Source organism: Panicum virgatum, chromosome 4N, assembly GCF_016808335.1.
Source record: "Panicum virgatum strain AP13 chromosome 4N, P.virgatum_v5, whole genome shotgun sequence".
NCBI classification, from domain to species: domain Eukaryota; kingdom Viridiplantae; phylum Streptophyta; class Magnoliopsida; order Poales; family Poaceae; genus Panicum; species Panicum virgatum.
Genome location: NC_053148.1, coordinates 50,028,816 through 50,042,220, shown reverse-complemented (window position 1 = coordinate 50,042,220; position 13,405 = coordinate 50,028,816). Strand labels below are relative to the sequence as shown.

General features: G+C 48.2%; 2 protein-coding genes, 1 long non-coding RNA gene and 1 pseudogene across 3 annotated transcripts; 2 read left to right on the top strand and 2 right to left on the bottom strand.

Annotated features, from left to right (window-relative positions):
- Positions 1–2,811: 2,811 nt before the first annotated feature.
- Positions 2,812–4,473, top strand: LOC120668900 (annotated as a pseudogene).
- A 233-nt stretch (positions 4,474–4,706) lies between these two features.
- On the bottom strand, positions 4,707–7,857 carry LOC120668901 (transport and Golgi organization 2 homolog). The gene is made up of 5 exons (XM_039948705.1): positions 7,167–7,857; positions 6,675–6,864; positions 6,047–6,253; positions 5,329–5,523; positions 4,707–5,156 (listed from the first exon to the last, which is right to left on the bottom strand). The coding sequence occupies exons 1-5, from the start codon at positions 7,409–7,411 to the stop codon at positions 5,031–5,033; spliced, it is 963 nt and encodes a 320-aa protein (XP_039804639.1). The 5' UTR covers positions 7,412–7,857; the 3' UTR covers positions 4,707–5,030.
- A 138-nt stretch (positions 7,858–7,995) lies between these two features.
- LOC120668902 lies at positions 7,996–9,418 on the top strand. Its single transcript, XR_005672623.1, has 2 exons — positions 7,996–8,130; positions 9,171–9,418. It is a non-coding gene; the product is annotated as an uncharacterized LOC120668902 (long non-coding RNA).
- Positions 9,419–10,769: 1,351 nt separating this feature from the next.
- On the bottom strand, positions 10,770–12,591 carry LOC120669511 (glycosyltransferase family 92 protein Os08g0121900; the record flags this gene model as incomplete). The annotated part of the gene is made up of 1 exon (XM_039949248.1): positions 10,770–12,591. A coding segment is annotated over one exon (1,755 nt), but the record flags the coding sequence as incomplete, so codon positions are not given.
- Positions 12,592–13,405: the final 814 nt, after the last annotated feature.

The following is a 13,405-nucleotide window of genomic DNA, read 5'->3' as shown; positions in this document are numbered from 1 at the left end:
GCCCATAAGCATTCACCATGTGCCTAGTATTTCTCATGCTGATAGCATGAAGCACTTTCGGAGCTTCCTCAACGTGAAGAGCTCGAACGAGAATCACGCGCTGCGCACCACTCGGCAGTTCTGGCAACCCCTCGTTCATCTCTTCCACAGGGTTCACCAAACCGGTGGGAACCGGTTCCGGTTTCGGCCGGTACCCAATCGGCCAAAATTCAAAAAATGAAAAATTCTCAAAAAATTCTTAAAAATACTTCAAGTTGCGATGAATCTAATGGTATCAAATTTTCTCAAAAATTCGTTCATTTAGTATAGTTTGCGGGGATTTAAAGTTAAATCAAAAAAGAAAAAGAAAAAAATGGGCCGGCCCATTAAGGCCCACCAGTCAAACCGGTCAAACTGGCCGGTAAACCGGTCAAACCGGCCGGTAAACCGGTTGCACGGGAGCTTTTGAATTTGGATTTGAATTCAAACCAGTAAAACCGGTCGGTAAACCAGTCGGAACCGGTTGCACGGGAGTTTTTGAATTTATTTGGATTTGAATTTGAATTCAACCGGTTTCCACCGGTTACCGGTCCAACCGGTCCGGTAAACCGGAACCGGCGGCCGGCGGTTTGGGTTAACCGGTCGGGAAAAAAAACCCCTGTTCTTCCATCGCCTGGCGCAGCGAGATACGCTGGCATGCAAAGCCATCACATCGACGCCGATCTTTTCCTCCTCCAACATCCTCTTTGCTTGATTTGTTTCTCTAGGATGGATATGAGTGAGACGTTCACAGCTAACTAGGGGTTTTCTAGCTCTCTAGGATGGATAGGAGGGAGACGTTCACAGCTAACTAGGCGAGCGTGGAGGCAAGGCCGCCCCTGCCCGCTATTTCAAGCTGAAGGGGGAGAGGTCTCTGAACCAATCGACTCATACGATCCTAATCCGACCGTGACTCGGCCTTCCTCATCGAATTCTAGTCGGGAGAGGGGATTCGGTTGCCTTCTATCGTTTGGGACATTAACGGGAAAGTGGAGCACAAATCACAATCGGATATATAGCACTCCGGTCTTAAAAATTCAAACTAAAAAAATTAAATTTATCCACCATTAACAGAGCTCCAGCAGCTTGCCTTCTCCGGCCAAATCCGCCCGATTCCCTCCATGGATTTCAAACCCACCACACCCTAAGCTCACTCACCTACCTAGAAACCTCCCCAACCCCTCCAACCCCAGCCCCGACTCTTACATCGCTGGGAATCGAGGATTCCCCGGACGCCAACCTCCATTACCGCCGAGCTCCACCTCCACGTCGACGACCTACCCTCGGCATCTCCACGCTCGAGATAGGTATAGAACTCGCTTTCCCTCTTCCCCAACATGCTCATTCTCTTTCTACTTCCTCGCATTTCTTTCTGCCGTTTGGGACATTAATGATACTTATACAATAAGTACTTAGAAACTGGGAGACTAACACTTATAAAACACTTGCTTTATTACAGCACAATAGTATTACACAAGAGTACACAACACATCATCTCTTTAAGGCTATCCTAGCGCTCACTCTTCTCATCTACCATACTCTTGGATGGATGGCATGTCAAAGAGAGAGGGGCTTTATTTATAGGGCAAGGGAGAACCATGAGGTGGTGACAAGTGTCGCCCATTCCAGAAATTTTCTAGATATTACAACATTATCTCATTTATTTTATTACCAAATCTAGACTATTTCATGGTAAATATCTTACTCTTGCATAGTGTAGAACATTCTAGAAAGATGCCTTGTCTTCTTTCAACAGATAAGATTTCCTATAACATACATACCTTGCATGATCTCATCCGGCACTTTGTAAAAATTATCATGCATTTTCTTTTCTTTTTCTTTGTGTCCTCAAATCAAGCTTTGCAAACAAACTGATACAAAATTATCAGAGGGTAGTACTCCCTCCATTCTCTATTGATAGTCCTAATTCAACTTGACACAATGATCAAGAAAAAGCAACCTTGCTTATCATCTAATTAATGTAACACAAGACTTTTTGCTAGTTCCCCAATATCTTTGCTAGAAACTTCTTGTTATTTGTGCCATTTATTACTATGGTACTTATCAACAGTAAATAGGACTATCATTTGAGAATTTTTTGAATTTTGGAAATAGGACCATCAAAAGAGAATGGAGGGAGTAGTGTATATAGGCCCATGACTACCCTAGATTTGGGCTATAATTCTCTTACTCATTAGATTTTCAAACTCCGAAAATAAAGAAATGGCCCAAGGGCAACAACGTCGGCCCGTCACAACCCATTAAGCCCATCCATCGAGCTGCCTTCCCTGCCCTGCCCTGATGAAACTCTAGGGAAGGAGAGGGAGGACGGGACTTCAGCTCGCTCGCGCCGCCGGCCGCCCGCCCGTCTCTCGCCTGCCGCCTCCACGCGGGCACGCGTTGGCCCCTGCTCCCTCCCGAGGATAGCCATTCTTTTTTGGCTCTCACATCATCACATGCTTGGTTTGGTTGGTCAACTGATTCCATAGCGAGAAAGATTTCTCCAGCCTTTGAATTTCCAGCTCAACTAGTACATTGATTGATTTGATTCGAATTTTGACAAGCTCGTGACGAATCCAAACCCTTTTACTATTGACCACCTGGTATTCAAGGGTGCCCATTATTTTTGAAAACATCAAGTATACATATACATGTATCCGTATTAAAAAAAGAAAATTATACTACCTTAGGTTTATTCACATCTAGCCCACTTCCCTTCTCTCGAAATGGGCCAAACAGCTAAAAAACGGCCCACTGGCCAGCCTTCCCTCCCCATCCCCAAACCCCACACGCAGAGCCCAAGCCCCCACATGGACACTCCGTGTCTCTCTCCCTCACGTCACTGGAACCCTATCCGCCGCCGGCGGCGGCGGCGGCTGGCCGCCGGGCACGCAGGCTGCAAGCGGCGGTGTCTTGCTGGTGGGCAGGCTTGGCGAGCGCATGGTGCGAGGAGGGCACGGGGCAACTAACCAGCGGCCGCCGGCGGGCGGCGGGTCGGAGCCGAAGCCAGCCGCGGCTGCCGCGCGGGGAGACGAGAGCGGAGCGCCGGGGCAGCCTGCAGCAGTGCGGCACTGCGACACCGGGCAAAGGCGCACGGCGACCGCGGCACCGCAGCAGGCAGCTCGCGCGCAGCCTCTGCTCAAAATTGGACAATTCTAAGGTCAATTTCTCAAATTTCCTAATCTCATATTCCTATTTCTGCATATTAGGCTATTAGCCTGATAATTTGTGCAGTGAGCAGTCAACTTGAATCATTTTGTACCATGTTTATTATTGAGTATATCTATGGCTATATGATTAATTGATTATATCTATATCTAACTTTGGGTTGCCTTTACAAATTTTTGAATACCCAAACTCAAATTCCTGGGCCCGCCCCTGATTGCCTGCCCTTAAATCGTTTCCCAACTCTCACGCTGTGTCGTGTCGTCAGCTTATGGATTTGCCAGGTCCGAGATGGAAGAAAGGCAAGGACGGCAAGGACTTTGCCGCTCTCGCAGCAGCCAATCCCATGTCCACGATACTTGCCAAGCTCCAGGCTTCTTTGAGAGACGCACAAGCCGTGGCCGTTTTATCAGGGGATGCCAAAGATGCGATTCTTGCAGTTGGAGAAGACCAAGCCGTGCTTCTGAACCGTGCGGCCTTTGGCCGGGCTGTGGAAAATGCGGCAGATGAGAAGCTATGGTTCCAGCTGGGCCCCGAGGAGACGTTCTTCCTTTGCCATGCCCTCAGGTGCATCACAGTTCAATCGGAGGAGAATAAGCAGCAGATGGGTGAAGGGGAGCTGTGGGATCTCTTGACCTCCACCTCAGAGCCATTCCCGGAGATGTACAAGGCGTATCAACACCTTAGATTGAAGAATTGGGTTGTAAAGTCAGGATTGCAGTACGGTGCAGATTTTGTTGCTTACCGTCACCATCCAGCACTTGTTCACTCGGAGTTTGCAGTAATCGTAGTTCCAGAAGGCAAAATATTTGGTGCTCGATGTGGCCGCATGAAGGTGTGGCCTGATCTACTCTGCGCGCTTCGAGCTTCTGGAAGTGTGGCCAAGACATTACTTATTCTAACCATCAGCACCAACAACTGCGAGGTGAGATCGTCTGATTGTTTGGAACAGATGATTGTTCATGAGAGGATCATCAACAGATGGATACCGCAGCAGTGCCGTGAGCAACAAAACAAACCGCGCAGAGAAGAAGCCCACACGGATGAGCAAAGACAAAAACAGTGCAGAGAAGAAGCAATTAGGGAAGAACAAGAGGATACAAGAGAGGGTGTAGTATTTAGCTATTGGGGTGTAATACTAAGCTTTACAATTCTCTTTCTAGCTTACTTGTCTACAAGCTCAAACTTTGACTGAAGAGCTTAATATTTATGTATGTTCATGTTGGTAAACGTGAATTCTGTCCTATTGAATCCTATGATGCTACTTCGTGAGCCTTGTTGAGGTTTCTAGATGTCCTGGCTAATAATACCATCATATGACTGCACTTCACTGCAGACTGTATAGTATGTGTATTGTTATTTCTGGGTAAACGTTTCAGGCCTTCAAGACTGCTATGGACTGAGTGCCCTCTGGTGGCATATAAAATTCTATCTGCATGGCCGACACCACTGGAGCATGTTGAACAAATGAGGTACACCAGATGCATTACATTATGCATATCTGCATAGTTTTTTTTGTAATGTAGTTGAAGTATTCTATATTTTCAGCACCATATATAGTGTCTTACAATTAAGTTATGTTGCAAATTTACCTTTAGTACAACAGAACTCAACATAAATAGCTTGCCAAGTAAACATGACCAAGAAAATTGATCTGACATGAAGTCTCTATTTTCTTATATAAAATCAACCTTTTGATTGACAAATCTGCTTAAAGTAAATAGTTTAACTGGCATCATTTGGGGATTTATATAGTCATGGAGGTGACTAGGGAAAGAATAGCATTCGCAATTGCATCTGTTCCATCTCTATTTATTCGAGGCTCTCAGCTTTTTCGTGTACGATGCCTACTCTATCTGGTAATTCACTGTGTGATCCTTCCATATACCACTCTCGAGGTACTTCTCGTATAAGCTAGCTTCACCATCATAGCTCACTGATAAAGCTGCTGTGCTTCGTGTCCCGTAGAGCCCCTTCACCAAAACAGAATTACATGAAAGAATTTTTGTAAGTTCATTTCTGAAGTATTAGTGTAAGCTTATGAACACAAATGTTTATGAGTGGTCAAATGATGTAGTTTTCCAACTAGTTGAACACTGAATGTAAATGTAACTGGAATCATGTCAAAGTTTTTTTTTTTCTCACTTGGTCAGTTTGCACCTCGATGAAAATGGAACTCAGACCATGCTCCCAGTTGGGATCACAACCAGTGTTTGGCAGTCTATCTTTGTCAGCCTTTGTGGTGTCAGTCATTAGGCTCTCAACTATATCCTTCACTTCAACCTCATCATCACCATGCTTCATAAGAAGTTCCCTGAAGTTTTTACCAAGGCGAACTGCCTACAAGTGCATACACAACAATGAAAAAAAAAACCTTTAGGTACCAGCACACTGTCTTCATGAACAACTGTCTACTATTTTGGTAGGCTGAATGGTCCCTAAGGGACAGAGTAGCTTGCAATAATGCATCGCCATTTTATCTTCTTGCACATGCTATGCTATAAATTGAGTTAAATGCATTGTAGCTTATAACTAGGGAGGTACTTTAGATGGTTCAGCTGTAGCTTTCTCGCACTTTTCTCCCAGCTCAATGTTTGCTTTGTGATAGTTTTAGTGCGGCTAAGAACGAAATCATTAAAATGACACCTCATTCTTTTAGTGTTTCTAGTTGTGTACCAATATATCCTACCAGCTATTTCATAAAGAGCCTCATTCTTTTAGTGTTTCTAGTTGTGTACCAATATATCCTACCAGCTATTTCATAAAGAGCATTCTATGACATTTTTTATTTGCAAGCCATTCTTAGAGTTTTATCTATCTACAAGTTGTCAGGTGAACATGAACATGAATTAGCTCTGCTTACCTTTTGCCAAGGGCTATCTAGCCTTGCATTGGACAGCACATGGAGTCCTGGTGATACAAGTTGAATTGTCGCAGGCTGCCCCTTAGGCCGGTTTGACACATAGACCATAATATTTGTGGTTAGATCAGCTAGTATGAGGTTGAAGCCATTGTATTCATCAGCTTCTTCTGCCACTTCAGTTGCAACTTCAAGTGGGCTCTTGTTGCTCTGCACAGTACAGACTGTATTATGCTTGTTCTTGAGGGAAAATATTATGCCAAATATAATTTCATGATGATAGATCAGATTTTGTTCTTACAATGCATGCTATAGTTATCCGTTGTAATAGAATGAACCACTTAAGTGTTTTCAAAGGTAAAGTTGTGGTTTCTATTGCCAATGGGGTATGCATATATATGTGCCATGTGCAGTGTCTACTGTCTACACCAATCACTGTCAGAACAAACGAGTAGGCTGAATCAGATGCTAAGGAACGATGGTGATAAGAAAAATATAGCGGAAACACCAACTTTTATTGTACTTGAAATGGATATATCTTTCTCAGCACTACATTGGCTCAGCTGTTGGATAAATACTTCAATCAACTTCAATGATCTAGATGAAGCTTTTGATATGTTTTGCTATATACCTGCAGGTACCGGAGGGGCAAGTCTCCCCTAGTTCGTGCGCCAGGCATGGCATCTGGCTCAAGCACATTGGTCAGGAATGCGAGCCTGCCATCCTTGGTGCACCCCATCCATGTTCCTCCACCAAGCACATCCCTGCCTCCAAGAATCTTCTTTGAGCCTTCTCCCCACCATCCTACTGCCTTTGTAGGCCTGCATTAGTTTGTTGGAACAACAGAGAAGCTCTCTGAGCACTGAACACCCAGCATTGTTGTTTTGCACTGAGTAACCTTTCTATTGGTTTCTCTAACAGCATTTTCTCTATGAGAACTGATTGAACAATATTAGCATACGTGTCAGGGAAGTTTGCATTGCATGACTGTAAATTCTGCCAGTGAGTTTGCAACTCTGGAGGGAAAATTTTACTCAATTTCAAACCAGTTACTCATACAGCAGAGCTATTACTTCCAGGTTGGGTACTACAAAGATCAATAAAACCAAATAAGGTCACGTACCTGCTGTGGAACTCATCTCTGTTGAGCAGCAGGAGGATCTGGTGCACAGGGTGAGCCTGCCAAATCCATGCAGCTATGCACATGGCTTCAGGTGGTTTCAACTCCTTGGTTGGTTGAAAATAACTTGCTCGTTTCGCAACTATCTTTGTGTTTAGCTGATGGTTCTCCTTGGGCTTGGCTTTGTATTTATAGGGAGAAGGCTGGAAGGAGAGCGAAAGCACAAGGAGCCCACAGAGTCTTTGCATTATTGGCTGCAACCAGGTGCTCTGCAGTCTGTCATTCTTCTGTCAGAGTTCTATCCTGTTCAGTTACCTGGTTATATTACTTCCCATGTGAAGAGGTCCTGATTAGGGGCCCCTTCCTTACTACTACTGACGTCTTCTATATCTGGCGAAATATTGATGACTTCATCTCAGGTTAGCTATAGTCTGGTCCATCATTTGTGCGAGATTTGCTACAGGCTCTCGTACTGTTGACAATGATTATATGGCTTAATGCGTGCTCAGCAATGCAAATTTTGTGCTTGGTTTCCTAAGTACTGTTGACCGTAGACATGTCACATGTGTGAAGAAACAGCACCTGATCAAGTAACTGTCAGCTAGACGAGATTCTAGCAGCACGCCACCCGAAAACAGGCAGCAGCACTCTGCTTTCCCCTGTTCTGAGTTCTGACTGGAGTGAGTGTTTGTTGCTTCTGCAGGCCACGGGAACTGGAGCTCATCCATACCTCAACGAAACCAGGGGCGTGCTGGATTGGGTTAAACAAAAGCGGCAAACAACGACCTGATCTTTCAAAGCAATATATGACACCTGTTTCCGTGTATGATCAAAAGGCCAGTACTGAATCCATCAATCTGTTTCCCGTGGGTAGTTGGCTGCGGTGGCTCACACGTGTCGACCTCCAGGAATAGCGTGCCTGCACGGCGGTTTTCAGGCACTCGTCATCTACTCTATCCGTTTCCAGGTACCACCCATGTCATTTCTAATTTCTTGTTGCAATACATATTCGTTCTTTTCTGCTCATGTTTATCCTACGCTGTGATACATGTGCTACCAGTTTACAAAATATCAGCGGCGGGTGCAAAGGTCTTTTATCTTTTAGAGATGATAGTCACAAGTTTTTCTGGTGATAACATTGACGCAGCCGTTGATTACAGAATTAAATAACTTGTAGGCGCTGTCATGGTACTGGTCCTGACACTTATCACTTATCAGGCCATACAGTGTTTTTTTTTTTAAAAAAAGATGTTACAGTGCATATATATATAGTTCCTCTTAGAGTTCCGTGAATGAGATGCCACATCAACTAAAGCTTTTAAAGATTATTATTGTTACCATTATGTTTAACCAAACTTGATGGGCCAATAGCAAAGTCTAAAATATCATGTGAAACTTTACACAAAGTCAGGATATTTGGTTTCTTTGGACTCTTCAGGGCGCTGGTCCTGCGTTTGGTAAGGTGCTAAGGACGGCCGATTTGGGTAAGAGTTGGTGTCTCCATCTCTCATTATTTGGTTTAGTTGGAGAATACTAGTCGTCTGGCACTTGGTGGTTAGATTTATATTCTAGGGTTCATTTCATAGAGTGGCTGCGTGTCCATCATTTATCCTCTGTCTGTCTCAGTATGCATGTAAGAGGTTAGGCTTGTAAGAGGGTTCTAATAATAAGTTATACCAGAAATTAGAAGCAGCTTAATTTGGTGGTTTCGTAGCTTTTAGAATGAAGCTTAATTATGGAAGTAGCTAGCTAGAACATTTATTGTGGGCCAGCAAAATTAGAAGGGCAATAACACAAGTGCTCATAGGTTGGGGGTCACTGCAACCTACCATGTCGGCACCCAATTACTACTCTAGCATTGCCCGATGATGCACGCTACCGCTTTGCCAATAACCCACAACGGACAGCCAACTAGCCATCATGTACTGTACCTTATTAGCTTCTGTGATAGCTACCATGCATGATGGTCTAACAATAACAGACATGCTTATATATTATTATTCCCAGGGGGTTTACTGCCTTGTCTCAGCTTGACCCCGATCGAGTCGCCGGTTTTCACCTTGGTTCTATCTCCTCAGTCGGATCAGCCTCGACATGTCCAGTTGTCTACTTTTCAGCAGCAACCGGAGAGACAACTGCCTCGCGCGGAATGGTAGATTCGTGTGACCGAAGCCAGCTCGCGCAGATAAACGGGAGAGCTTTATTCTTCGATCCTCCAAAGTACAGCACTACAGCATGCTAGGCGGTGACCTTTATTATAGATCAGGTGTCCCGATCAGGCTAGCAGCTAACCACGCGCGCGCTAACAACCCGAAACAAACTCATAAACACCCTCATAAACGAACGGATTAGATCATCAATCATCATGTCATGATATGCTACAATAGGCCTTCTGCATCCATCCTATTCGGCCCATGACGTTTGCACGAAACTGGGCTGTCTTTACGTCGGCTTTTATTTTTTTTTAAGTTGGGCCACTCAGCCTTCTTAGCTGAAGAATTTGTTTGTGGTGGGCCTGTGAAGTTGGAAGGAGCACCCTGGCCCCACATGTGTGACTAGCTATCAAAGTATCACACAGTCATATATTTTCCAAAACCGTACATCCAAATCAAAATCCAACTGCATCATTGTGTTCCTTGCAACGAAACCTTCAAAACAAGATCACGTTTGGATGATTTTTGTGTGTGTGTGTGGAACAGTTTTTTGAACGCGGAATAATTTTTTTCGAAGTTGGAATAATTGTTGCAGCAGTATGAAAAAAATGTTCCGTCTTATGTGATGGTTTGATTGTCAGTCACACGTGTGGGTCATAATATTTACGCCCTGCTGGGGCCGGGGCCCTTGAGTTGCAGAATGCAATGCCTGAAAATTTGGAATATGGCAAGTGTCGATGCATAACGACATCGAACACCATGGTGAGCACCAGTGGAGAGGCTAGGGTTTTGGGGCTTTAGATGGAGTATGTTGCTAGCGCTGTTTGACCGGTATGAAAAGTAATCCTGCTTTTGGGAGAAAAAAAAATCTCACAAAGGCTGCAATCAATTACCTACCTAATTAAGTGGTTAGATTTAACTTGCATGTGAAAACTAACTGCAGATGAGGGACGAGTCTTTTCGCACAATCATATACTGATGCCAGCGTCAACGCAACTACATGCATGACATGATGCTGACCCACCTGCCAATCACATGGAAGAAGCGTGTGCGGATATATGATTGATGATTGCATTGCATAATAATATACTGCTTACTCCTAGGCCCTAGCTTAGATAGATAGAATAGTGAAATAATAAAAGAATAGATCGCGGAATGAACAGCGAGCTTTTAATTTTGTACACATTTTGGCAATCCGCGGCAACAAGGAAGGAACATCCATCTATCACATGCAAGATATCTAGCTAGGGCTACATGCATGTTGTATACACCTCCTCCCAGCCATCTGTATATATATACATATGTTTAATTTGTACAACAACTAACTTTGTTATTTCCCGGAGAGGATTTTTTTAAAAAAAAATCCAAACCAACAACCAACTCTCTGTCAGTTGAAAGTAGAAAAAAGAAAACTCTCTGTCAGTTGAAAGAATCAAAACGAATGGTGATCGTGTGTGTAACCTGTATGTACGACCTTTCTTTCTGTGTGTGTGCGTATCATATGAATGAATTGATACGTATTATATACCAATCAACGAGCTGAGGCAACGACGACGACTATGCTCAGAGCTGCTGGTGGTGTGGGGGGTTATTGGCGGAGCAACAACAAGTTTGGAGGTGAATCCGAACCATCTGCGGGTCACGTCCCGCAGCAGGGTGTCCTCCACCTCGCAGAAGCTGTGCGCCCACCCCTCCGGCTCCACGGCCTCAAACCCTAGCCCGGGCGTCCGGTCCCTGGACCCGCGGTTCACCGGGTCGGTCCAGTCCGCCACGTAGGTCGACACGCGCCGCCGGAACTTGACCTTGAACTCGTCCCAGGCCTGGTACTTGTAGTGGTTCACCCGGGCGTGCCCGGACCGCTCCCACCTGAACCCTGCCCGGACCTCGAAGTGGTGGACCGAGTTCATCAGCGACGGCGCCACCGCGTCGAGCCGGACCAGCGACTTGTGCCGCTCCTCGGCTCGCCGCCGGCACGTGTACCCCTGCGTCACGCCTTCCTCGGGGTGCCTGGTCCGCCCCGACGGCCCGAAGTCCCTGCAGCCCAGGGTCACCTGGCCGACGTCGGCCTCGACGGCGGCCACCACCGAGCGGAGCATGGAGGATCTGGACGGCCTGCTCGATCGGGCCCACCTCGGGGAGAAGATGAACTCGTCGACGTCCACGAACGCCATCCACTCGCACGAGTCCCGGTGCGCCGCCGCCGCGTAGGAGAAGCCTGCCTCCTGGGTCTTGGACCACGGCCACGGGCGCGTCGAGACGTCGAACCCGGCCGCGCGGAGCTGGCGCACCTCGCCGGCCAGGTCGTCCTGGCTCCCGTTGTCGTAGAGGAAGAAGCGGTCGACGCCCACGGCCGCGTGGTAGGCCACCCACTCGCGGAGGAACTTGGCCACGTCGCGGACCATGGTGCACGCGCACAGCTTCGATCTTTGTTCTTGTTCTTGTTGTTGTGTACCTGATCCTGACGACGATGAAGCAGCAGGGTGCTCTGGAGGAGGGCGGCCGCTGTAGGTCGCCATGGAGGGGATGGGCTCGCCGCCCGCGACGGCGAGCGTGACGCGGAGAACGTCGTCGCCGTCGAGCCGTGCCGTCGCCGGCGGGGGCGGGCACCGGAAGACCTGCTGCGCCGAGGTGGCGGCCGGGAGCGAGGCGACGACGCCGGTGGCGTTGTACTTGTGGCGGCGGTAGTAGTAGACGCATTGGATGTCGGAGGCGTTGCGGTTGACTCCCTGGCGCGGATTGACCCCCTTGGCGAGGACGAGCACGTCGCCGGTGCCGGTGAGCGCGACGGCGTCGTAGACGATCTGGCGGCCGCTCCAGCGCAGCATCTCCTCCCCGGCGGCGTTGTGGGTCTGCTGCTGGGAGGAGGCCGTGGTGGTGACGATGAGGCTCGGCGCGCGGAAGGGCGGCTTGCGTCGGCGCTCCGGAGTGGGCATGACGCAGGTGTAGGCCTGGCGTCCGGACGCGGGCATCCTGCCGAGCGATCGCGCCGGGGACGCCGCCCCGCCCGGGAACGCGCACGTGGCGTCGGTGGTCTTCGTCCCGGGGGCGGCGGGGTGGAGCAGGACGAGGACCTCCCAGTCCGGGAGCAGCACGGCGTCCGGGGGGTACCGGTCGTCGTGGTGGAGGTCCCGGACGACGGCGCGCTGCTGCTGGGTGCGGCGCGGCACGAGGAGGGCGCGCGCGGGCGAGGAGGAGGCGTAGCGGTGGTGGTGGTGCAGTAGGGCGGCCGTCGGGGTGGAGGTGAGGAAGGCGAGGAGCGCGGCGAGGGCGAGGGCGAGGAGGAGCAGCAGGCGCGGGGAGGCCGGCGGCGACTGCATGGTGGCGGCCGCGGCAACGAGAAGAAGAACAAGGCAGACGATATGCCAGGCGGAGTCCGCGGCGGCTGTACGTGTCATTGTATATATACGCATCATTGGATTGTACACGGAGTCGGACTAGATCGATCGATGATGGTTTGAATTCGACGCTAGTTTGTTACCAACGGAACAGATAGAAATAAAGGGTCCTGCATGCGGCCTCTTGGAATTCGATCCAACTAGCTAGTGTGGATCGGATGCGGATACGACCGGGTCCGGGCGGCCGGCGGTCAGAGTACGTCAGCCCGTCCGACGCGGCAAAGCTAGGAATTGAACTAGCTCTTGCTCGGAATGTTCCTTAGTGTCTCTCACGATCAATTGCAAGTTGATTGTTCCAAGCTGATTCATCCATCCCAACCCTTGGAAGATGACATGACACGACACGACACGACTCACACGCATCTGATCGGCTCCCGATCGATCTTAGTCTGGCTGCTTGCTTCCGGCTGCCACGACGTTGACGCAGACTCTCTACCTCACACTCTCAGCTCACCAGCTAGAACCACTCTCGAGCAATCTCTTGTGAGCACAGGCAATACAACACACGGTGGATGTAGGGTATTACGCTCCGGCGGCCCGAACCACTCTAAACCTTCTGTGTTCATCGTGTTCTTGCATCTAGATCGGACTAATCCTAGCTACCCCTCGAGTTCATTCTCCCTCAGGGTTTAGGCGGGTGCATACTGCCACCCGGCTGGGTTTACCACCCGACAAACCTAATATAACCCCAGTA

Bases quoted from the DNA above. Each gene is read 5' to 3' on its own strand.
- LOC120668901 (XM_039948705.1), bottom strand. From the start codon at position 7,411: ATGCAAAGACTCTGTGGGCTCCTTGTGCTTTCGCTCTCCTTCCAGCCT. The intron at 6,254-6,674 runs GTATATAGCAAA...TGTACTGTGCAG, and splicing joins TGCCCCTCCGGTACCTGCAG to AGCAACAAGAGCCCACTTGA. The intron at 5,157-5,328 runs GTGAGAAAAAAA...GTTTTGGTGAAG, and splicing joins TCGAGGTGCAAACTGACCAA to GGGCTCTACGGGACACGAAG.